We start from the raw sequence: 26,525 nt of genomic DNA on the forward strand, positions 1-26,525 counted from the left end.
CTATGTAAGCAATAAGCTATTGTTTTGTAATTATTCAAGATACAAATATTAGCTTAGTGGGAAAAAATATGTAGCTGAGAAAACACTAAACAATATCCAGGACAGGTCAGAAAAATGAATGTTACATTTTATAGCATGTTATTATTTATAAAACCCTTTGCCATTCCATCTCTCTTGATCCTGGCTTTAATCATAGCAAGGCAATTTTTACTGATGTGATAACTGAGGAAGGGAATATCTGGCTCAAAGTCATAGAGCTAATAAAGAAATCCCTGGAAACTAAATCTACATTTTTTTGCCTCAGTATGTTTTTGTAATTATGAGATCTGGTTCCTGGGTTAAGAGGACAAGCCAAAAGCCCAAAGGATGATTTGCAGGAACTTCTGAATTGATGGAGCTCAAGTCTTACTCTACTTGGGAAACCCTCATCCTGTTGAGAAGTCTCTTCAGAGCCTCCTTCACTTCCTTGTTCCTCAGGCTGTAAATCATTGGGTTCAGCATAGGGATGACCACAGTGTAAAATACTGATGCAATCTTGTCTTCCCCAAGGGATTTTCCCATGTTACCTTTCACGTATATGAATATCAGTGTCCCAAAGAAAAGAGCCACTGCAGTTATGTGAGAAGCACAGGTAGAGAAAGGCTTGGCTTTGCCACCAGCTGAACAAATCTTCAGAATAGCCCGAATGATGAACAGGTAGGATATAAAAATCACTGAAACGCTGGTTGTAATGACCAAGAAAGCTAAGAGGTAGATCACCCGTTCTCGTGGTCTGGTCTCACTACAGGCAAGCTTCAGCAGAGGTGGGAGGTCACAAAAGAAGAAATCCATATGGTTGGACTTACAGAAGGAGATGGAGAAGGCACACCCAGTGGGGATCACAGAATTGACCCATGGCACCGTCATATGCCCTAGCCACCAGCCGCAGGCGGGTCTGAGGTGGCATGGCAGTGGCATAGAGGAGAGGGTTACACACGGCCACACAGAGGTCATAGGTCATCACGGCCGAAAGGAAACATTCAGTACTAGCACAGAGTGTGAAAAAGAAGAACTGGGTGGTACAGCGCTCAAAGGTGATGACCATCTTATCAGTACCCAAGGTCTCCAGCAACTGAGGGACAATAACAGAAGAGTAGCAAATGTCCAGGAAGGAAAGATGGCTGAGGAAGAAGTACATGGAGGTCTGGAGGCGACGGTCACTCTGAATCAGCACTATCATCCCCAGGTTACCTCCTATGGTGATGAGATAAAGGACCAGAAACACAAAGAAGAGACCCGTCTGCAGCTCTGCCCACAGCTGGAGCCCCATCAAATGAATTCTGTCACCACAGTGCCATTTTCTGCCATGAATCCTAAATTGCCCACTGAAATAAAAAAATTAAATCCCATTGAAGATAAAATAAGGTGAGCATGGCTTGATTTGATCATTTTCAGTAATGATAATAATCTTTGAGATTTGTAACTCATTTTACATTTTTTACAAACTTTATTGCATTTAATCTTTCAGAGATCCTTGGAAGCACATATTGTTAATCCCACTTTTGAGAGAAGAATATGAGGGTCAAAGAGGTAAAGTGACTAGTGCATGATTTCATAGTAAAGAGGCAAAGCCAGAGCTAGAACTCAGATCCTTAGACATTTTCTAGCTTCTTACAGGTGGCAAATTGGAAACCTTCATCAGTCTCCCTGAAAAGCCAGAAAATACCACTTTGTTGGAGAAAACCTAATGGTATAGAACTAAGGACATGGGCTTTGATATCAGACCAAGGTTCCCATCCCTTGAGACCTTGGGCAAGTTAATTCAACTTTCTGAACCTCAGTCTCCTTGTTGGCTTAATGAGAATGTCAATGCCAATGTCACAATATTACTGTGAAGGACATCACTTATATACTGTACCTAACACTTGGTCCAATTCACACTAAGAATTATTTTTTTCTAAATTCTGCAATAATGTAACATGCTTCTAGGTTCATGCATACTCTGGAATCTTCTTATCTCCAAGTCCACAGCCCCCTGGAGTCCCAATATCAACTCTTTCTTTGTGGTTGTTTTGATGTGCACGTGAACCCAACGGGCTTGGATACAAGACAGAGCTGTGAAGAGCAAGCACTGTTGGAACTTCTACAGCCTGTTGCCTGCCAAGTGTCTTCTTCCTCTCTCTTTCTGCCAAGCAACATGGCCTGGTTTCCAGGTTCACTTATTCCAAAGGAACAGTCCCATTATTTTAAAATGCCAGATCATTATCAGTCAGTAAGAGTCACGAATCAAGCCATTCCAGAATTAGCCGACAAAGCTCCTTAAGAGACAAAGCCATCACATCGAGTTTAGAATTCTAATAGAGATGAAGCTCTTGCCAGACATTTAGACAATCTTGTCTCCGTACTTTTGGATGTTGATCAGTTGGGGTAATGGAAATACTGAATGTGGACTTCAAAGGTGATTCTTTTTGTCCTCCTTCCATCCTTGAAACAAAAACTGAATTTGAGAAAGATTTCATAGGATTTTAGATAAATAAGAAAATGAAATTTTCACCAATGTTTGGCAAAACCTGATCTAATGATGAAATAAACGTCAACATCTGGTGTTTACCCCTCCCCCACTGAGTTCCTGATAATGTAAATATTTAGGAGTTTTTTTTTTTACCTTAGGGCTCAGTATAATACTGACTTTCAACCAAAACAATAACTCACGGTGTTCTTGGAATTCACACAAATCATCTTGACCAAAGGGGGAGAAAAAGACAGAGAGTATGTTCATTTAATTATTCAATAAGAATCTGCGGAGAACTTACAATGCATTAGGCACTCTTCTGGTTGCTTGGAACAAAACACAAACAATGATCTTTCCCTTGTGGTGTGGTCATTCTAGCAGAAGAGCAAGGCATATACAAAATATGGGGTTTTTTTTAAAAAAAAAGAAGTATATTTTTTACCATGATAGAAGATAAGTGCTATGAAACACACACACACACACACACACACACATACACACACACACACACACACACACACAGCTTTGGGAGATCCAAAGTATGGAGAGGGGTATTAAATAGGTTCATCAGGGAAGGTTCATTGAAAAGGTGATATTTCATCAGATATGATAGGAATCGGGTAACTATTCATGCTTATTTGCACACATCATTTATCCACAAACAATAGAAAATGAAGACACCAGCAATGGATCACTCCACTTCCATTACACAACCTACAGAGTTCTTCCGGTCCTTGTGAAACACTCTCAAGGCAACTTTGTTCAGAAGTGTCAACCTCCTAATACAGAGAGAAGTCCCTAAGGCATTAGAGGCTCAGTAATCAGCCTACCATCACTGAATGTAAAGGGAAGACTGGAATCCCAACAATATAGCACAGTGGCTAAGAAAATGGGCCCTGAAGACAGACAGAGCTTGTTCCAAACTCAGTCATTTCTGTTTGTATGACCTTGGGCAAGGTACTTGACCTCTAGCATCTTAGACTAAATACCCATGCAACAGCAATAACAGTACTGCTGTGCTATGGGAGGTAAAGAGATAACTCATGGAAATACAAGCTGTGCTTAGAACAGGGTAAATACCCAATACACGTAACTGTTACAAAAATGAGTTTTCAGCCACTAGTTTGTTCTGACATTCAGAAATTTCATTGATGCTCCTTTTGTTACCGAGTTCAATGAGGCTCAAATGGTTAAACCAACTGTCCCAAGACCACACCAGGACTTTGGCTCTAAATGCACTGTGCTTCCATGAACCGACATATGGCTCATGACTCTGACCCAGGAAGTGAGACACTAGCCGAGTTCCAGGCAACCCCAGCTAGAGATGCACAAGTCGGGAGACCCACCGCAACCTACCACTCCCCTAACAGACACTTTTAGATCTCCTCTGAGAGAGCGGGACTAGTCTCCTTCGGAGCAGAGTGTCGTGGTGGGGGAGGGGCCGCTGATTATGATGAGCCAGGGAGAGTACATGGTAGGAAGGCTGGAAGCAGCACCTGGAGGCCTGAAGTTACATCTGCTGTCTGCCACTGATGTACTATGTAAACTCAAGCAACTATCTTCCCATCTCCGGGTCCGTGTCCTCACGTGAGAAGGCTGCACTCGCTAACCTCAAACACTGCATCTTGCTCTACAACTTGGTGGTTCTCTTCTCTCTTAAAAGTCCCGTGAGAGAGGGAAAGAGCATGTATTAATAACAATAATGAAGAATGGCACTAAAACAGCACTCCCTTTGGGTGAGATACTGTTCTAGGCGTTTTACATAAACGGCCTCATTGACTTTTCACAATCCCCCAATGCCAGATATTGTTATTATCCTTATTTATAGACTGGAAAATAGAGGCTTGCAGAGGTTAAGTAATTTGGTTAATCAAATTACTTAATTTGTAATTTGGTGCTAGGTTAACCTGGGATTTGAACCAAGGCTGGGATTTGAACCAAGGTCTGTTGGACTCCAAGGCCACGCTCCCAACAGCTATCGCACTGCTCACGAGTATGGTAATAATGAGTTAACTTCTAGTGAGTACCAGAAATTTTTCAAGGCTTTAGATACATTACTCTCTGTGTTTTGGCAAAGAGGAGAGTAAACATAAGTTAAATATAGATTTTGGAAAATGACCCCCGTTCTGAAAACACTGCACATGTTCTCCTTTTTGCAGCATCATCTTTATTGGTCTTGTCTCACCTGCAGGGATGGGAGGGTAGAAGAGGTGCACTGGGCTACCATCAGAATCAAACTCTAATCAAGAGTGTACATGAGGTGGATAGACCTAGAGTCTGTCATACAGAGTGAAGTAAGTCAGAAAGAGAAAGACAAATACCGTATGCTAACACATATATATGGAATTTAAGGGAAAAAAATGTCATGAAGAACCTAGGGGTAAGACAGGAATAAAGACACAGACTTACTAGAGAATGGACTTGAGGATATGGGGAGGGGGAAGGGTAAGCTGGGACAAAGTGAGAGAGAGGCATGGACATATATACACTACCAAACGTAAGGTAGATAGCTAGTGGGAAGCAGCCGCGTAGCACAGGGAGATCAGCTCCGTGCTTTGTGACCGCCTGGACAGGTGGGATAGGGAGGGTGGGAGGGAGGGAGATGCAAGAGGGAAGAGATATGGGAACATATGTATAGGTATAATTGATTCACTTTGCTATAAAGCAGAAACTAACACACCATTGTAAAGCAGTTATACTCCAATAAAGACGTAAAAAAAAAAAAAAGTGTGTAGCCACCAAGGAACCATCACCTCCAGCACAGGTTTGAGTGTCGAGACAAAAGTCACGTGAAACAACCTTGTTCCTGGTTCCTCACCTGTACTTTCCCTTTGTCCAAGTCTCACTCCTCAGTTTTTATTTATTTTATCTTGCTGCATGTCATGCATTTTTATAAGCCACTTTAAGTCTCTTTTGGAAAGAGATATCGATGAATAAATCAGGGCAAAATAAAATCACCTGTTTGCCCAAAGCCAGGATCATCTGAATGATCGGCCGTATCCACATCAGACCAATCACGGTGCTGCCAGAGGACTTTGCCAAACGGGTTCAGGAAAGACAGCGCACGAACAGTGGGTCAGCCTAAATCAGACCCATCTGTGGAGGATGAAGGAAGGCAGATGCTCAAGGGAGAAAGTGGAAAGCTCGGGGGGGTCTCAAGGTCTTCGCTACTGTAGCCAGTTCCTGAAATCTTCATAAACCCAAATTCTAAGTTAGTGACGTGGGACTGCATTTTGAGGCACAGTGAGAAGCGTGCAGGGTCTCCTAACCCATAACGCACATTAATGTAATCCTTTTTAGCATGAGGTACATCCATTTTTCAAGAGGCAAAGGAAAATGTTAAAGAAAATCAAGGCTGCCAAGTGTTTGCTGCTCTTCAGAGGAGCTGGAAAATTCGTTCTCTCCAAGAAGAGTTCCAACTTGCCTTGTGATACCTTGTCTAAACTCCTGAACTGGTCCAAAAGAATTGATAATTCTAGATAGAGCAGCCAATCAGCTTCCTAATAATTATGATTAAAGAAAACCAACAGTGGCTACACAAAATCTCTAGGCAGGGAGAAGAACCATGGATCGGTGTAGCCTCGGAGAAAAATATTCAGTCCCAGGCAATTTAGATAAGCTAAGTTGCTGGGGAAATAGGAATGGAACACTGAAGCAGCAGTTGCCTGTTTTTGAAGCCCACAAAATAGTTGAAATTGCTGGGTTTTAAGGATGCACAGGAAGAAAGGGAATCCTTAATGGCATCATTAATGCCACAGTACTGATCAATGTCAGCATTTCGCATTCTCAGTGTTCTGTTATCCAATTGTTATGTTTTTTAAAATAAATTTATTTATTTTTATTTTTGGCTGCGTTGGGTCTTTGTTGCTGCGCGTGGGCTTTCTCTAGTTGTGGCGAGCAGGGGCTCCTCTTTGTTGCGGTGCACGGGCTTCTCACTGCGGTGGCTTCTCTTGTTGTGGAGCACAGGCTCTAGGGCATGCGGGCTTCAGTAGTTGTGGCACGCGGGCTCAGTAGTTGTGGTGCATGGGCTTAGTTGCTCCATGGCATGTGGGATCTTCCAGGACCAGGGATGGAGCCCATGTCCCCTGCATTGGCAGGCGGATTCTTAACCACTGTGCCACCAGGGAAGACCTGTTATCTAATTGTTGATTGGGCACAGAAATATTTCACTTCCAGACACTTCCTGGTGAACCACTAACTCTAGGTTATCTTTCCCCCACATTAGTCATGTCTGCTCAAGACCCACATCTTCATTTTTATATCAGTCAATAGTAAACACACCTAGACATCTAATTCACACATTCCAAAGCTGAAGGAGAAAGACCATGAGACTGTTTGCTCTTTGGGATTTTATTAACCTCCCCAAAACCACCCCTAAATTTCAGAAAACTAAGGAGGGTTTCAGAAGAGAAGAAGTCCAGCAGATGCCCCACCTGTATCTCAGAGCAGAGAAAACACTGGACTAGGGGCCAAGAGGCTAAGTATGGATTAATCGAGAAAATCTATGGGAAGATGATTCTCAAAGTAATAAGTTTGCACTTGGAAGGGATGGTTATAAGGGCCCAGACACCAGCTTTATAATAGCACGTACTGTGGAAAATACAGAGCCATGGATCTGAAAAGTATTTATATTGCTCAGCAAAACTAATCCACTTAGATCCTCCAAGTCAGGGTTAAAGATATTTTAAAATGGTAAGATATAAAAGTTTGTATGATGTGCCTGAAATTGTGTAGCCTTTGTTCTCAGCTGGAAATATGCAACAAAGATTTCTAAAGGATCTGCCTTTATATTCTGTGCCCAGCAGTACAGTGTCCACCAGGGATGCAGTGATGTATACATAGAGCTAAACAGACATTAGATGACAATGATCCTCCCTGTGCCACTAGAACAGAGCTGGCATCATCTGCTTGTGGTAACTTGAAGAGGTAAAAGGAATAAAGGAACGAGGTACAAGATGCTTTGCCACTCCAAGTGTCAGGGTGGACTTGGGTCCTAAGTATGCTTAAGTGGTGAAAAAAAAAAAAAAAAAGCAGTTTCTTCCACCAACACTCCGTGTTCAGGTAAAAAGTAGCTCAATCTAGAGATAAAAATAGACTATTCAAGAGCTCCCCTTTTTCCCAGAAACTTGTTTGGCGGAAAACTTTAATAGGTCATTTACTAGTTGAATTTAAACTTAGAAATACATAGGAAAGTATTCTCCAGCAAGCCCCACTGAAAATAGCAGAAAGGCAGAACCAGCGTGGTGTCATGGAACCAGAATATTTTGAAGTTCTATCACAGTGAGGTCAAGTTCCAGCCAGCCATGTAGATTATCTGGACTTCAGCTGTTTCGCCTCTAAGATGGACATGAATACTACCCAAGTCACAGGAGCGCTGTGAGGACGAAATGAGAAGGCCTGTGTTCTCAACAAACATTGGTTCTGTTGCATACAATGGAAGGTGTGAACTCCCCTCCCCCGAATTACACAGGACTTTCATGATCCCTCACTTTAAAACATTGTACTCCTATTATCCCATCTGACTCTCACATAACCCATTTTGAGGTGAGGAAAGTGGGGACTCAGGGAGGTCAACAGATTTGTCCGAAGGTCACATAGCTAGGAAGAAAAGCAGCCACAACTGAGATCCGGAGCCCTTTCCACCGCACCGCCCAATCCCTCAGCTTGGGGGTTATAGTGATACAGATGCCCCGCCTGAAGACGGGAGGTGGAGGCGTGGGGAGAGCTGAAAAGTCGAAATCTCGAGATCATCCTCACTTTGTGATCCTACAAGAAACTTCCAGAATGGCATATAAATTCTGTCCAAACACTGACCTCAAATCTCTTACCCTTCTCCTTCACCAATGCCTGCTCACTCTGCCTCATCTGCTCACTGGACAGAGTGTGCGGTAGAATCCTGCAACTTAAAGGTGTTTCTAAAGGTCACGGTTCTGCCCTTTTGCCTTCGGGCAGGTGAAGTAGAGACGAGGAAAAGAGGCCCCAAGATGAGGAGGGTCTTGCCCAGAAGCAAACACCAATGCAAAATGTTGGGAGTGACAGATCTCCTGCAGCCTGACAAGACACTCTTTCTACTGCTTAAGCTGCTTCACCTTTTCGGAGTCTTAGCACAGCTTTTCTGTTGCCCAGAAGTACTCAAGCCCTCTGCCTCTCAGAGAGTGGTGAGAACAGGTGAACTGTGCCCGCCCCCTTAAAGGGATTGGGAGGGGAGAGGAGTTCTGGTGATGGGGATACCTGGACAGAACCAGCCTTACAAAGAGTGAGCAGCAGCGTGAGGTCTCTTTAGCTCTGGATGGGGTTTTTTTTTGTTTTTTGTTTTTTTTCTTGCGGTACGCGGGCCTCTCACTGTCGCGGCCTCCCATTGCGGAGCACAGGCTCCGGACGCGCAGGCTCAGCGGCCATGGCTCACGGGCCCAGCCGCTCCGCGGCATGTGGGACCTTCCCGGACCGGGGCACGAACCCGTGTCCCCTGCATTGGCAGGCGGACTCTCAACCACTGCGCCACCAAGGAAGCCCTGGATGGGGTTTTTACACCTCCTAACATCCTTAGAGCTTCTCCCAAAGTCAATGCCCAGCTGACCAGTCCTAAAAGAAAGACCTCAGTTCTCTATGCTTTCGTGGGGCTTAGTGAGCACTCATAGAAAGTAGTTTCACGATCTCTCAACTGCAGGAATCTGAGATTTACCTCCCACCCACAGCAGAAATCCTGTCTGGGGCATCTCTGATGGCTGGCCTTTGAGCTAATGGTGACCCTTTCTGACCAATCTTTATGGAGCTGGAACAATTCCAACGATGGGGAAATTATTCTCCCACAAAGGAGCTCATTCTGTTTTAGAGCCTACCTGTCGTTTCCAGCTCTCTCTGTCATGTCAATACCATCACATTCCAAATACCTGCCAGAATTTTACAGATTTCTTAGAGATTCAACAAGAGTTGCTTCTTGCTCTTCCCCTTTTCTCAGTGTAAGCCCTTACTTGAAATAGCCCCCATAGTGTTCCATATAGTCTCACCTACCTTGTCTCTTCTGATCCTGAAAACAATCACCTGAAGCAGGTATGAGATGCATTATTAGTCCCATGGTATAAATGAGGAAACTGAGACCCAAAGATGCTAAGTGTCTTGCATCACTGCAAGAGGAAGCAAAACTAATAACTCCCGGTACATTGTGCTCCCTCACAAACCACACTAGCTTTGACCCTACTCTCTAAAGAAAAAAAAGAGATAAACCCTTTTTAGACGAGAGGAAACCAACATTCAGCTTGTCAAGTACGTTTCGAATCTGGACTGTGGTTCATTTTCTGTCTGATCTAACTTGGCCACACTTACCTTCAGCAGAGCCAAGAGGTCCCTCCCTGGATGACTAGGCTGGATGGGAGTACATGTGACATCCAAATGGTGCTTTTGGGCATAAGAGGAATAAACATCTCAGCACCTGCAGCTCATAAGCTCCAACCTCCACAGAAGCACCCATTCATAGGTGCCTGGGTCTCTGTCCTATTCTGGGTGCTCCGTGAAGGCAATTAGAAAACCGGGGCAGGGGGATTAGCCACTGATTGGGGTGCTCTAATCAGGCCCTAAGCTTCTAATTAGTCTTCTCTGAGTCCCAGAAGAGAGAAACCTTCAGAAAAGGGCCCCTGCAAAGTTAGCTTTCTCAGTTTCTTCCCACTCAAACTTTGTCCTGTCTGGCAGCTCCAACCATAATTTAATCTCATTTGGGGGATGGGAGTAGATATTTCTATGTTCTTCTCTCTGAAAAGTTGTCAACCACCCAAGGACATCCCTCCTGAACAATAGCATTTATGGGGCACAAGTGAAATCAGTGATTATGTGAAGTCTCAGCAGCCTGCTTACTCATTTACTCAACTAATATTAATAATCTGCATATAAAGTACTTAGGGAGTACCTAGCATACCATATTACTTTTATCCAAGTTTAACCCATTGACTCCTCACAACAGTCCTATGAGGTAGATACTATTATTATTCTATTCTACCAGTGAGGAAACTGAGGCCCAGAGAGGTGAAATAACCACCCATGGTCACACAGGTAGTAAGGGGAAAAGCTGAGTTAGGAACCAGGGAAGGCTGGCATGACATCTCCAGACACCTTGCACTTAACCACTAGCCCGTACTTCTTGATGTCAGTTAGCTGATTATAAATACCGCTATTTAGGGTAGAAAATTTGGACAGTGTCCAAAAACCATGAATGAAGACATTTAAACCACTATAATCACACCACTCCAATAAGTGCTGTTAACAGCTGGAGGGAAACGCACTAGGCCATGGTTATCTGGCACATAGACTCTGGCAGTAGACTGTGTGGGTTCGAACCTCCTTCTCTACCTTCGGAATTTAAGTACGTTATATCACTTCTCTAAACCCACCTCCTGAGATGGACATGGAAGTTAAAGAAGATACGTATGAAACACACAGAACAGGGTCTGGTACTATTAATATCCTTCCTATAGACATTTATATACATTTTTTAAAAATCAGGATTGAAGTTCATACACTATTTTTATACTGTTCCACTGGGGTGAGTTAACAAGAGAAATGTAGCTATTGTAAGTTACTCAAGTGGGAGGAAACTATAGTCCACTGGAAAGCCCTGGAAAATAGTGAGACCTCTTGCGGGACAGCTCGTGGTGTTGGGGCCATCAAACACTATACACCCTAAAAGCCTAGGTGACCACAAGAAAAGAAAAACTAACTCCCAAACTCGTCACAAAGTTGGTGAGATTGCCCTCATCTGTTATACCACCTGCACTTGAACAATCACAAGGGTAGTCATGATAACCCGAATGCAAAAGCCATCCCCCAGTTTTCTGGAATATAAGAATCCTCAAAACTCTTTGGTAAAGGAAAGACCCTATAGGGAAAATATATTTTTTTTAAATTTTATATATATATATATATATATTTCTGAGATTTAATATCCTTCTAATCTTGATAGAAAGGTAATTGAAACAGATTTACATAATTTTGAAAACATTAATAAGGATTTGTGGTATTTCTCATTGTTACACACAGGACACACCCTTATAACTCTAAGCCTATACCAATCTATGAGATATGAGACCTCCCTTCCATTCATTCAGTCCCTTCATTAGACCTTTAGTTTTCCCTTTCATTGTTTTATTGATCACTGCTCATGTAGAGAAAGGCTATCTATTTTTTTAATTTTTTATTGAAGTATAGTTGATTTACAATGATTCAGGTATACAACAAAATAATGTAGTTATACATATATGTACCTTTTTTTTCAGATTCTTCTTCATTATAGGTTTTTACAAGATATTGTATATAGTTACCTGTGCTATACAGTAGGTCCTTGTTGTTTATCTGTTTTATACATAGTAGTGTGTATCTGTTAATCCTGAATTCCCAAGTTATCCCTCCCCCCTCCTTTCCCCTTTGGTAACCATAAGCTTGTTTTCTATGTCTGTGAGTCCATTTCTGTTTTGTAAATAAATTCATTTGTATCACTTTTTTAGATTCCATGTATAAGTGATATCATATGATATTTGTCGAGATAGTTATTTATGTAGGTCCTTTTACCTTGAACACTTGCTGAACTCTAATAATTGTGAATTCATTAGTCTGGACTTTCAATATAAATAAAATTTTCTGTGCATACTTTTAAAAAAAGATGTATGGGATTCCTTATCCTCATATGTGATGGAGAAAATGCATATTGCAAACACTGTTGTCCACTTAGCATTTTATCCTGAGCATTCTCCACCTCGGTGGTCACATGAGGTCACATTTACATTCGTACTCCACCTCATCTCAATGTTTCCTAGAACCCCTGCCCATTCCACAGAGTTGCCCTAGTGTTGAGTCCCCATTTTGCCCTTCTAGCCTGCTCCAGGGTTAATGAGGCAGCCCCACAGTACACGGGCTTCTGCCCCAAAGTGCTAAGCTCTCAAATCACTCCCCGCCTCTGCCACCATCCACCAGCACAGTGGATGGAAACGAGCTCTTCATCTGCTACTTTGTCCATCTGACAGTAACACCCACCACAAATGATGTGGCCCTGCCTTCCGGGAAGACGTGGCCTTCACTCCCTTACGGTGGGTTCCTCACAGGTTCACCCCAACCCAGGCCAACTGAGATATTTTATGTCCCTGAGCCTCTGTGGAGATCTAAGTTTGAATGCCTTATCTCAGGGGAAATTCCTCAGCATCCTGTGTAGATCAGTGGTCCTTGTCAACTCCACCCACACAACATCCAAGAACGAAGAGCAAGTGTGTGCACTGGGAGATGCTTACATTTGAACCCCAGCTCCTCACATCCAAAATACCCTATTACACCTAAATAATTTGGGTCAATTTGATATTTTCCATTTTTTATTATGAAATAACAGTGGCATGATCATACATTTCTATAGATAGTAATGATTATTTCCTTGGGATAAATTTTTAGAAGCAGCACTGTGGGGGGAAGGGCATTCTCATTTTTAAGGGTCTTTGTACATGCTTCTGATGTTAAACATTTTTCCTGTGTTATTTTAGCCACTTTATTTCTTTTTTGTAAATTTAGCATTCATATTCTTTGCCTTGTTTTTCTAATGAGGTGTTTGACTTTTCTAAGTGAACTACAGAAACATTAAGGATACCTCCTTTCATTTCTTTGAGAAATATTTATTGTGTTCCTATTATATGCCGGGAACTGGGCACTAAAGATATGATAATGAACCAAACAGATGAAATATCTGCCCTCATGGAGTTTACATTCTAATAGGTAGAGACAGAGAAAATAGTGTTATAAAGAAATAGAGTAGGGTGATGTGATAGTAAATGTCTGGTGTGGTGACAGAGAAAGGGGACTCCTGGAAGTCAGAAAAGGCCTCGCTGATGTGGCGTTTACACTGAGATCTGCGTGAAAAAAAGACACAAGAGCATCTTCTTATGTGAAAAACATTCCAGACAGCAGGAACCACAAGTGCAAAGGCCCTGAGGCAGGAATAAGCTGGGCTCTCAAGGAACAGTTAGAAAGGCAGCAGAAGGGCTCCTATTGTCAGCTAAGGCTGGGGGAGGCTGGAGGTGTCCTGGCTGCCAAGCGGACAGACCCTCTGGCCTTGCAAGATGATACCATGCAAGTGGTGGCCATTAAACTTTGACCCCTGCCAAAGCCCACCTCTCCCATCAAGTGCAATTTGAGTAAGCCCTCCAGGCGGGAAGTGAGCTGGAAGAAAATCCCTGGGCACCCAGGGTCATCCCCTGTGGGGGTTTTTTCCAAGACTTCCACTTCTGGAGCAGCTAGATCCCACATGCTCCTTCTTGTACATGGCAATCACACCACTGGACATCAAAAATGAAAAGTTTTGTGGGCTGCTCAGATACCAAAGAATATCCTTGGATAACCTTTATAATTTTATTTAAGGTTAATTCAAGTATGCAGAAAACACCCACCCATCCCACTCCTATGCTCTTTGGATATGTCAGGAAAAAGAATAAAAGGTCTGAAGACAGCCTAATCCCAGACAATTCTGATCTGTGCTGGTTACTATCTTTTTGCCCCTCCAGGTCCATCCATCCTCAGCATTCTCTATCTTTCCTTATCCTGATCTGTCCAGGCAAGGCTGACTTTTCCCCACTAAAAAAAAAAGAAAAAAGCAAGGCAATAGGAGATGAAGAATGGACGTATGTATGGGGCAGATCACATATGGTCTCATAAGCTAGAATAAGAAAGAAAACTTCTTTCCTAAGTGCAATGGGAAGCCAATGAAGGGTTTTTAAAAGGGAAGTTATAGAATCTGATGTCATGTTTAAACAATTTCTCCAGATTCTGTGAAGAATATGGATTATAAGGAGGCAAGAACATGTGATATGTATATAATGGAATATTATTCAGCCATGAGAAGGAAGGAAGAAAATTCTGCCATTTGCAACAACTTGGATGGACCTTAAGGGCATTATGCTAAGTTAAATAAGTCAGAGAAAGACACATACTGTATGATATCACTTATATGTGGGCTCTACAAAATCCTTATCCTCTATTCTCTTCCACTGGCCTATGTGACTATTTTTATGCCGGTACCATACTGTTTTGCTATGAGTGTTGGCTGCTAATGACTGATAACTACTGCCTTCTATGGGGTATTGCCCTCAGCCAAGAGATCCACTTGTCCCAGAAATGCCTAGGGGGTCCCATCCCCACCTCTTGGGAGAAGCCCTCAGTCAGTAGATAATTGATATGGCCTGCAAAAGGCCAAATCCCTTGCCTAGAGGCAGAACTGAGCCCACAGTATAGTTCATTCTCCAGAGGTCCCCTAAGGATCAGGCCTAGGCTACACTCCAACTGAAACTACCTCTTTGCTCGCTATTTTCTGTTTCTTTCACTCCCTTACGGGTTTCTTCTATAATCACTCCCTCAGTGAAACACTGGCCCCCAAATCCTTGTCTCAGGTCTTTAAGGAACCCAACTTAAGACACATCTCTTCCCAAAATTCCAAACAAAAGTTCTAGGCTTGATATTAATAACAACAACAACAATAATAATTGTGTAATGCATCAAAGCTCTCCGGATCCTCCCAATATGTCACAAAGGGAAAAGAGTAATAATTTCTCTACAATCACTCATTTCACAAGTTCCCCAGGGGATGTTTAATGGAATATTATCATGACTGATTTATTTCCCTCTTTTTTCTCTACTTTGTCCCAACTGTCACTCTACCCTCTATACCACTCCAGAAAACATTCCCAATACAGTGCACATACTCTTACCGCACAGTTATTTCAATAAGTATTTAATTACAGGAAAAGATCGTAAATATTATGTGAAGTGCACTGGAAAATAGAATTCACTGTGCTGCCAGAGGTCCTGATCTGTGGCTGCTTTCCTTCTTCGTGATATTTTCTTGCATCATCTGGCATCTGCAATTGCAAAAGTCACCCTGGCTGGGCTGAATGCTTGCTAATTATCAAAGGATTTTATTCCAGCCATGTTACTTTGGAGTGATGGGGCACATGGCATCTCCAAAACTCTCCCGCTGGAAGAGCTCTGATCCTACATTAATGAGTGGATGAAAGCCTACAGGGCAGAGGAGTGATTCTACTGAGGCAGGACACAAGTTATTAGAAAGAAGTAAGATGGGGTCTCCAGAAACCTGTCATCTAGCTGGAGAGATGAGACTAACCACCAAGGAACAGTCATAAACAATGTAAGACAAGCAGAATTAAGTGCCCAATTGTGTGGGTCTAACAAAGGGAGTGTGGGTTTCAGAGAACCAGGGAAGAGATGAGAGCTGGAATAACCAGAGAAGGCTGCCCATAGAAACTCTGGAAATGCATCTTCAAGGAAAGTGGTAGACTCATGATAGAGATTCAAATGAAGCATGTTTAGACCGCCCTAGCCTCATTCCCTCCTGAATCAGTAAACAGCCCTCCTAATGAAATTCTGAGCAGGCAATGCAGCTAGGTTTCAGCCCCTGAGCTGAGAGTTGACCTCAGGTTTAAGGATGGACGCAGTGTAGAAAAGTTCGCCAGCAGTCCTCAGAGCTGAGTTCCAGTCCTGACACCACCCCTAACTGGGACAGCAGGACATTGAGGGCCAGTGGCAAAGAGGAACCAACTTCATTCCTTATAGAAACTGCAAATGAGCTTTGGAGCTAACAAGACTCAGGAGTTGCCGTGAAATCCCACAAGATTTGTTTTTATCCTCTCTGATGCGCGGAGACAGACAATGAGCCCCTTCCGTAGTCTGTTCTCGCTGACAAGGCTGCCTTTTCCAGGGAGCCCTGGGGGCTGTCCCAGGTTGCTGATTCGTGATTCAGGGACAACCTTTGTGCTTACTGTGTCCCTCCCCGAAAACCATCCCCAGAAGTATTTTTAAAACCCCACTGGTTCGCTTAACAAGAAGAAACCTAAAATCTGTCAGCTACATACATCTACTTGAGTAATCTGAGCTGCTTTCTACAAAATGCTTAAATGACCTTCAATTAGTTTGATTCCAAACCTAAGATGAACCCCATTAGATTATTCCACCAGGTAAGTAGGATGTAATTGTTACCTTGACAACATTGATGGGGTACCAGCTCTGAAGTAAGGTCCACACAAACTGGGGAAGATGCAACTGGACAGAGATTCTGACCATTGTCATCAAAACTTCTCCCCTGTTGGGACCATGTCCAGTCTGAGATTTCAGCTCTTATATGAAATACACAAGTCAGTCTGGGTCTTTTTATTTTTGGAAAACTACAGCTGCCGTCTATTCAGGCTTATGTGTGTGTCACTAGGTAAATTTTAGAAAATATGAATAGTTTTATGAGGCAGGGGTGGGGTACTGTACTGCATAGCTTAGACCAGAGAATTCACTGTAAATTACTCTACTTCCTATAATTATGCCGTAGGTGGGATTAATCATACGTACTGGAGCTTTGGCTTTGCGACCTCAGTTAGAATCTGGGCTTTTCAGTGACTAGTCATGTGACCTTGAACAAGTTACCGGACTCTTCAGAGTCTTAGTGCCTTCCAGGACAAAATAATACCTCTATCACAGGGTCATTGTGAGGATTATACGAGATAATGTGTGTAGGATATTTAACATCCTGGCTGACACATAGTAGATGCTCAATGAACGGCTACCAGTATTAGGAAGGACACACAGCACGGTGGTTCAGCACCCCAACACTGGGATCAGGGAGGCCAGGGTTGACATCTAAACATCTTTTCTTTCTAGCCTGAAACCTCAAGCAAAATACTTAATATATCTAAGCCTCAGTTTCCTCAATCATAAAATAAAGAAAAATATTCCTCTCTCATAATGTTATTGTCAGCTTTAAATGAAAGAAAGCCTTTACAGTGCTTAGCACACTTAGCCCGACTCAGGGCAAGAGCTCACTAAATGTTGACAATAAATGTTTTGAGATACCAATCCCATAAGGTGAGGAGGGTTAACTTTGTTAATCTCCTTCATTGTCCCCAAGGGACTCAACCCTTGGAAGAAAGAGAAGGAAGAGTTTGGGAGAAGATTCCAAGTTAAAGTAAGCACATCTCTTCTCTGAAGTGTTGCTCCAGGCTAAGACTGTCTCTCTTTCCCTATCCCCTCCAGCGACTGCATATTCTTCTACATTACATATTATAATCAAAGCATATTACAAGTCATAAGGTCAACTCATAAGTGTCCCTAAGACTTTTTAAAATGTCAACTGGCCACAAACCTTTGTTTTCCCACTTATGAGCTGTTGGGTTCAGGGAATCTATAGCTGTCCTCTACTCTGGACCCAATCTAAGCTGCTGGGACCCCCAAGCCCCTTAAATAACATCTTCAAAACTGGGTGTCAACAGCCTGGTCTTGAAAAGTTTCCTTCTGGGAAATATTCTGGAAATTGCTTTTCTGGAAAATAAGCAAACTCTATCACATTAGGTAAAAACCCATTCTAAGTTTTCAAAAATAATTATTATGTTCCTTTTTTTTTTTTTTTTTTTTTTTTTTGCGGTACGCGGGCCTCTCACCATTGTGGCCTCTCCCGTTGCAGAGCACAGGCTCCGGATGTGCAGGCCCAGCAGCCATGGCTCACGGCCCCAGCCGCTCCGCAGCATGTGGGATCTTCCCTGACCGGGACACGAACCCACGTCCCCTGCATCAGCAGGTGGACTCTCAACCACTGCGCCACCAGGGAAGCCCCAATTATGTTCCCATTTTATTATTGAGAAAGTTGAGATTCTAATTGGGTAAGCAATTTTCCCAAGAACGTACCAAAGGAGGGATATGGGCCAACTAAGTCTGTCTTAACCCAAAAACAAGGAAAGAGAAGAAAAGACGTGGACCACGAAGAAACTCCAAAACCGAACTTAACCCTTTTCTCCCCTAGAAGTTGAGTATTTGCCTAATACTCTTAGAGGTGCTACCATTTAAAAGTTGAGACTTGGGTCTGAAGAAAAGGTAATTCTGCTCCCCTATGAAGAGAGCACAATGGGGCAGAAAGAGCACCACATTTGGAGTTAGAAAGTCCCAGATTGGGGCTTCCCTGGTGGCGCAGTGGTTGAGAGTCCGCCTGCCGATGCAGGGGACACAGGTTCGTGCCCTGGTCCGGGAAGATCCCACATGCCGCGGAGCGGCTGGGCCCGTGAGCCATGGCCGCTGAGCCTGCGTGTCCGGAGCCTGTGCTCCGCAACGGGAGAGGCCACAACAGTGAGAGGCCCGCGTACCACAGGAGGAAAAAAAAAAAAAAAAAAAGAAAGAAAGTCCCAGATTGAAATGTTGATTTTCTTTCTTCCTAGGTGTGTGGCAAGTTGGGCAACCTCCTTAACATCTCTGAGCCTCCTTTTACTCTTCCATCAAATAGTCATGGCTATACCCAACTTCAAGGGCTGCGGGAAGGATTAGGGCTAATGTATGAGTTGGGTATTGCCTGTGGCACAAACCCTGTGTGACTGCATTTGTACCCAGATGATCTGCCACCTAATCTCTGGTCATGTGCATCGAACAATCTTGTCCCTAAATCAGAGGGAACCCTGGGATCTCACCATGAGATGGATCGAAAATGGACTATGACAATTTCAGAATTAGAGGTTGAGAAAGATATTGAAATTAACCAAGTTTACTCATGACTTGAAAGTAGGAAGGATCTGATTATCTAAAGAACTGCAGGTAGATTTCTTTGATTCCATAAATCATAAATATGTAGTTAAATGTAGGAAGGCGGCAAAACAAATTCATAGCAAAAGAGCAGAGAATTTGCCATCAAACCAATATTGTTCGGAACACACATCTTCCACTTATTAAACGGGGTGACCTTAGACAAATTAATCTCCCGGAAGTTCAAATTCCTCATTAGTGAAAAATAAGATAACAGCCCTTGAAGGACTATTTCCAGGATTAAACAAGATAATATACGCAAAGCTCCAAGGTTTTTAGTGGAAAGAGTGAGTAAGTGGGCTGTAAGCACACAAGAAAACCATAATAAAATCAGAAATAACAAACTAGATTTACCTACATAACATGGATAAATCACAAAGATGTGCTACATGTGGGAAAAGACACAAAAAAGATCATGCATATAAAATTTAAAACACACTAAAATCACTACATTTTTTTAAAGATACACATATTTCTGGGACTTCCCTGATGGAGCAGTGGTGAAGACTCTGAGCTCCCAATGCAGGGGGTCCAGGTTCAATCCCTGCTCAGGGAACTAGATCTCACATGCATGCCACAACTAAAGAGTTCGCATGCCACAACTAAGGAGCCAGTGAGCCGCAACCGAGGAACCCACCTGCCACAACTAAGACCCAGCACAACCAAATACCTAAGTAAAATAAATATTAAAAAAATAAAGATACACATATTTCTAAATAAATATAAAAGGAATAAACATGGGATGATATATATTTCACATATACTAAAGTAGATCGCTATGAGGGGTTGGGGAAGGATTGAGGATGGAGGGATAGGAGGGAAAATAATATGAAGAAAGACCTTGCCCTGTTCAATAATGATGGTTTATCAGGAACTGGGGAATATGGTTAATATGCCCCAGTTCCTGATTCAAGGAACTGGGAAATAGTCAAGATTTCCTTGAATCTTTGGATTCAAGATTCCATGATATGTTTAAGTATCTATCAATCACTTGAAATAGTGCCTGCATATTTAATATACTCAGTAATTAGTAGCTAGAGTATACACATTACATAGTACAGATGTTAGGAAAATTCTTTCAAGAGCCTCATTTAGCCCATACACCTAGACATACAAATCATGGACTGCGAGAGCAAAAGAACTTTAATGATCATATAATCTAGCCCTACCATTTTTCAGGACAGAAAGTAAAGCCCAAGGAGGGAAAGTGAACTTCTGAAGGTTACTCAGCTAGTTAGTGTTTGTCCTAGAGATGGTAGCCATGGATCTTGACCATACCAAAAGGACCTTCCAAAGAACGTAACTCATCCCCAGGCCAGGCTGCTGGAGTGGGGTGGAGGGAACAGCTCAAGGAGGCTATGTTTTACATGATATGTCAGTGTCTCCCTCCCACTAGTGACCGCTGATGAGAGCTAGAGGAAAAATTAAAGTGGTAAAGATTAAAATGGAGAAAAAGACTTTCAGTTTTTTATTGATGCTGAGATGTAATTGACATATAACAGTGTGTAAGTTTAAGTTGTACAGTGTGTTGGTTTGATACACATACATTGCAATATGATTGCCACCATAGCATGAGCTAACACCTCTGTCATGTCCCATAACTATCATGTCTTCTTTGTGGTGAGAATAATCAAGGCTCTTAGCAACTTTGAAGTTTACAGCACAGTATTTCAACTATAATCACTGTGCTGTGCCTAGATCTCCAGAACTTATTTATCTACTAGTTGCTAGTTTGTACCCTTAAACATCTTTTAATACCAACTGACTAAGCAATTTTTGACCACACGCTGAATTAGATAATAAGAAAAATATGTATCAATGGTTAATATGAGGGAATAGTTCACATAAAGAGCAGATTTGTCATCTTCCAACTTCTGAAATGCTTTCCTGAGAAAAAGGAATTAGAACAGCTGTGTCTGGAAGAGGCGAAACTAAAGTCAATGCATAGAATATAAAGAGAAAGAATCCAGATACAAAAAGAGAATTAACAGGTAGAACTGTCCACAGATAGAAGCTCACAAGGCAACCGTACAAACACGTGGAGGGTGTGCCGCAGAGGAGACTCCAAGATCCAGTGGGATTAGAGCAGATGCTGCCTGGATTATTTCCAAATCTCCGAGTCTATGTGTCTCTTATCTTCACAGGAATTTCCAAATATAAACCAGAGTTAATTTGAATTAGAAACACCAGCTCATGGCTCAGCTTCCAAAAAATGCAGGATGCCAGAGAAGAATCAGCCAGGTGTAAGATTTCTCAAAAACAATCTCTGTACATTTGCCCAGAAATATAAACCTAACTTCTACCAGAGAGAAAACATCAGTCTTTCAATTCTGGGATTTTTTTTTTTTTTTCATTTCATTCTCAGCCTCAGATCAACAGTCTATGTGGAATCCGTGGCCAAGAATAATTTCACCATAGTAACTGAGTTCATCCTTATGGGCTTCACTGGCTCCCTTAAGCTGGAGATTCCCCTCTTCCTGGTGTTTCTGAGTCTCTATCTAGTCACCCTTCTGGGGAATATAGGGATGATGATTCTGATCCAAGAGGATGTCCAACTCCACACCCAACGTACTTCCTTCTGAGTCACCTCTCCCTGCTAGACATCTGCTACACCTCGGCCATCAGCCCTCAGATCCTGGCCACACTCGCCACAGGCAAGACAGTCATCTCCTATGGCCAGTGTGCTTCCCAGTTCTTTTTCTTCACCATTTGTGCAGGCACAGAGTGTTTCCTGCTGGCTGTGATGGCCTATGATCGCTATGTGGCTATTGGCAACCCACTGCTCTACACTGTGGTCATGCATCCCAGGATCTGCTGGAGTCTAGTGCTGGGAGCCTATGTCTATGGGGTAGCGAGGTCCATCCTGCGTACCATGTGTGCTTTCACCCTCTCCTTCTGTGATAACAATCAGATCAACTTCTTCTTCTGAAGCTTGCCTGCAGTGACACAACAAACACTGAGACTGTCATTGTCTTCTTTGGCAACTTTGTGATTTTGGCCAATGCCTTGGTCATCCTGATTTCCTACCTGCTTAGCATCAAGACCGTTTTGAGGGTGAACTCTTCAGGTGGCAGGGTTAAGGCTTTCTCCACATGCTCCTCCCACCTCACTGCTGTGGCCGTTTTCTTTGGGACCCTCATCTGCATGTATCTGCGGAGCGGTTCAGGTAAATCCCTCGAGGAAGACAAGGTAGTGTCTGTCTTCTACAGTGTGGTCATCCCCATGCTGAGCCCTGTGATATACAGCCTGAGAAATAAGGATGTGAAAGCGGCCTTCAGAAAGGTCACTGGTAGATTCCAAGTGTCACAGAGTGTGTAGATCTGGGTGTAAGGACCTCTCATCTTGGTCCATTTTTTTCCCGTATTAATATATCCTAATAGGCACCAGCAGTATATGCAACCGGTACCCACAAACAAAAAGAAGGTAAAGAGGTACCACAGGCACACAAGAAAAACTGCAAATCTACAGCAACATGGTTGGAACTAGAGATTATCATACAAAGTGAGGTAAGTCAGAAAGAGAAAGACAAATACCATATGATATCACTTATATGTGGAATGTAAAATATGACACACATGAACTTATCTATGAAACAGAAACAGACTCACAGACATAGAGAGCAGACTTGTGGTGGCCAAGGGTGAGGAAGCGTGGGGGAAGGATGGAGTGGGTGTTTGGGGTTGGTAGATGCAAACTATTATATATAGGATGGATAAACAACAAGGTCCTACTGTGTAGCACAGGGAACTATATTTAATATCCTGTGATAAACCATAATGGAAAAGAACATGAAAAAAGAATGTATATTGATGTATAAGTGAATCACTTTGCTGTACAGCAGAAATTAACACTACTTTGTAAATCAACTATACTTCAATAAAAGATTTTTTTAAAAACTTTTAACTGCAAATGTGATAACATTTATTTCCAGCAATTCAAATGTACTTTCTTCTCCCTCTTCCACCTCCAGTCCATTCCTAAGAACCCAGAAGTCTCATACTGCTCACTGACATCATAATTTACAGAATCTCAGAGTCCCCAGATGTCTTCAGTTAATCTCAGTCCAGCCCAATACTCTTTGCATGCTTGGGTTTCCCATCCTTTCTCTCTCAGTTTTGCTCCCATCAATACTGCCTTTTTTTCTGGGACAAGGATTATATCAGGAGATCCCTGTGGATAAAACTAAATAGTCTTTTTTTTTTTTTTAAGTGCTTGAGTGACTGATCACCTCAGTAAGGGAGGAGTGTTGTGTAAGACAAAACTGAGTCTCTAAATGGCCAAGGGAAGGGAGTGTTTAAGAAATGAGCCTTCGGGCTTCCCTGGAGGCTCAGTGGTTGAGAGTCCGCCTGCCGATGCAGGGGACACGGGATCGTGCCCGGGTCAGGGAGGATCCCACATGCCGCGGAGCGGCTGGGCCCGTGAGTCATGGCCGCTGAGCCTGCGCGTCCGGAGCCTGTGCTCCAACAACGGGAGAGGGCACCACAGTGAGAGGCCCGCGTACGGCAAAAAAAAAAAAAAAAAATTGATCTTTCATCTTCACCATTCTAGACATTCCAGTCCCCGGCTTGGAGAACTCAAGCCAGAACAATGAAATTTGCAAATTCCAAATTTGCAAATTGCCTTCCCACTTAATCAGGTTTTGTTATTCCTGCTTTGTTGTTACTCTGATATCTTCAAGGTGAATTAAGCCTTCGGGGATGTTTCCTCAAGGACTAATTCCTTAGTTGCTGAAGGATATGGTGCATTGCCTCTCCTCTCCACTCACATAGCCTGCCTCATGAACAATTTTCTCCTACCAAGCATCCTATTTCCAGGAATGGCAAAGTCAGAGAGCAAAGGTAGGTATAAGGCAGGTATAAGGAAAACGCTGAACCGCGTATTATCTTCTCTGGCCAAAGACGTGGTAAGAGGGGAAAGTAACTGAAACTCCTGCACAAGACTGCAAAACCCTTCAGGGCAGAGTCTGTTTTCTTCGTTGCTGAACTCGTCTCCAAGTCCAGAGTTCGGACCAGATGAGTTCTCAATAATTGCTTTTGAACACATTTTTACGGCACATGCATGGTCTCATTTGAGCCTCACGGAAGCGGCAAATAGCGAAGACATGGTTAGGTAGAAGATCGCACCTTGCAATTCAGAAAACACTTTCTCATAGTCCCTTTGGGCCTTTACTCAAAGTCCCTTTGTTCAGAGTTTACAGCCGAATAGGCAAGGAATGTCAGGCTTGTATCTGAATCCCAATTCTACCACTAATTCACTGTGAAACCTAGGGTAAATGGTTTAATTTCTCAGATCCTAAATTTCCTCGTCTAAAACAAATGTGACAACTCCTAATTTAAGAGTGTATGGTAAAAATTAAATAAGGTGATGACTAAGAAATCTAGCACCAATTAATTGCTCAATATATATTTTTCTCTTCCCTTCCCTTTCCCTCACTTTCCGATATCAACCCTGGGCCTTGCCACAATTCCAGGGCCGTGAATAAATAGTAAGGAGATCATGAACAAATGATAGGGCAAGAGAATGAATTCGGGAAGGTGAATATAAATCCTTTTCACCCAAGAAATAAAATCAATATGGGTGTTTAACTTGGGGGATGGAAGGGGAGAGTGCCTTTGTTTACATCCCACATAGTCAAGGGTAGGCAAAGGATGTCTGTTTCACTGAATGTCTTGTTGTGTGCCCAATGAGCCCCTCTAACCGATCTTGAATTTATGAGAAGTTGATCCTCCATATGCCCTTCTATATGGGAGCAACCATTTTATTAAGACGGCCCTTCACCCTACCTACAGCTGATTTGTTCAGAAGTGAGCACCTGACCCACGTTAGGTTTAATAAAAATTTTTCCATGGGCATTATGAAGTTCAACATGTAAAAGAGATTTAACATAGGAGACCTGATTGTCCAAAGTAGAGAAGTCAAGAGAGGGGCAAAAATGAAGTCGTTATTCAAAGAGAATCTGCAACAAAAAAGACTAAGAGCTCTGACAGTTTCTATTTCCTACTTCCCATTGTACTAAGAAGCAGCCACAGTTATTTTCTTGCTTCCTTAAGGCACATTGGAATCCTACAATAAATTCCCCTGTGGGGACTAGTTCAAGCTTGGTCATCAGGGCCAAAGGATTCCATACTTATAGAACTCTAATGGAAAGGAGTTCTCCAGTATGTTACAGCAGATCTGCCCTCATTGACACTGATTATATCTACACTCTTTGAATAAAGAAAGGACTGGGTCTCATTATGAGACTCAGTAAATAAAGTAAATGAAGAGTGTGTCTATACTTCTATCATTTTCTCATTGCAGGAGAAACTTCCCCACTCATAGCTTAGGTAACCTCTGTTCTAGCACTTGACCTTCCCCTTCAAGTGATCAGACTAGAATAAGCCCCTGACCCAGGTTTCATCAATGCGTGAACAGAGTAGAGAGCCATGAGATGCTCTAGAGTTGTAAGATTACTAAGCAGGAGCAATAAAAATATCTCCTCCTTGGGCTTCCCTGGTGGCGCAGTGGTTGAGAATCCACCTGCCTATGCAGGGGACACAGGTTCGAGCCCTGGTCCAGGAAGATCCCACATGCCACAGAGCAACTAAGCCCCTGCACCACGACTACTGAGCCTGTGCTCTAGAGCCCGCAAGCCACAACTACTGAGCCCACGTGCCACAACTACTGAAGCCCGCGCACCTAGAACCCGTGTTCCGCAACAAGAGAAGCCACCGCAATAAGTCCGCGCACACAATGAAGAGTAGCCCCTACTCGCCACAACTAAAAAGAAAGTCCATGCGCAGCAACGAGGACCCAATGCAGCCAAAAATTAATTAATTATTTTTTTTTAAAAAAAAAGTATCTCCCCCTTGGGGATTTAAACTGAAAAATATGGGAAAAGACTAAGTTAGCTGAGAAATGAGACTCACAAATGATGATAAGCTATGGAGAGAATGGCTGAGTCATGTTTACGGACAGACCAGAGAGGAAATGAGCAAATGTCAGATGCTGAGGAGGCAACCATATAAACCAGTCCCTGGTGCTACACTAGATCTTTCCAAATCTTGAGTTATGTTCCAGACTGGGTTCCAGCACTCCCAATAGGTCCCCCCAAGCAATCCCTGTCTCCTTTTTGGAGCATAAAAGTCTTAACCATAGACCCATATTCTACTAGATAATCTGAATGGTCTCTTTTACAACCTAAAGAACCTAATAACTCATTGTCCTAGCTCCTAATAAAATATTATTATTATTATTATTAATACAGCTAAGAGTAACAGAGCACCTATTATATGTCAGACACTATTCTAAAAACTTTCAGATGTATTTAACAACTCTATGATGCCTTAGCAACCCTATGGTGTAGGTGCAATTATTATCCCCTCGTAGGGATGGGGAAAATAAGACATAGAGAAGTTAAGTTGTCCAGGGTCACGGAAGCAAGCCTCTTGATTTGAGCTCAGGGACTCAGGTT

General features: G+C 42.7%; 1 protein-coding gene and 1 pseudogene across 1 annotated transcript; one reads left to right on the forward strand and one right to left on the reverse strand.

Annotated features, from left to right (window-relative positions):
• Positions 1-405: 405 nt before the first annotated feature.
• On the reverse strand, positions 406-1,347 carry LOC113625135 (olfactory receptor 9I1-like; annotated as a pseudogene).
• A 15,105-nt stretch (positions 1,348-16,452) lies between these two features.
• Positions 16,453-22,390, forward strand: LOC113625136 (olfactory receptor 9I1). The gene is given in 5 exon segments (XM_027115653.1): positions 16,453-16,479; positions 18,715-18,827; positions 21,438-21,631; positions 21,634-21,996; positions 21,999-22,390. Coding segments are annotated over 5 exon segments (1,089 nt in total).
• The last annotated feature ends 4,135 nt before the right edge of the window (positions 22,391-26,525 follow it).

The sequence above is a fragment of the Aethalodelphis obliquidens genome, unplaced genomic scaffold (genome assembly GCF_003676395.1).
Source record: "Aethalodelphis obliquidens isolate GAN/ISIS:26980383/991018 unplaced genomic scaffold, ASM367639v1 scaffold14, whole genome shotgun sequence".
Lineage (NCBI taxonomy): Eukaryota > Metazoa > Chordata > Mammalia > Artiodactyla > Delphinidae > Aethalodelphis > Aethalodelphis obliquidens.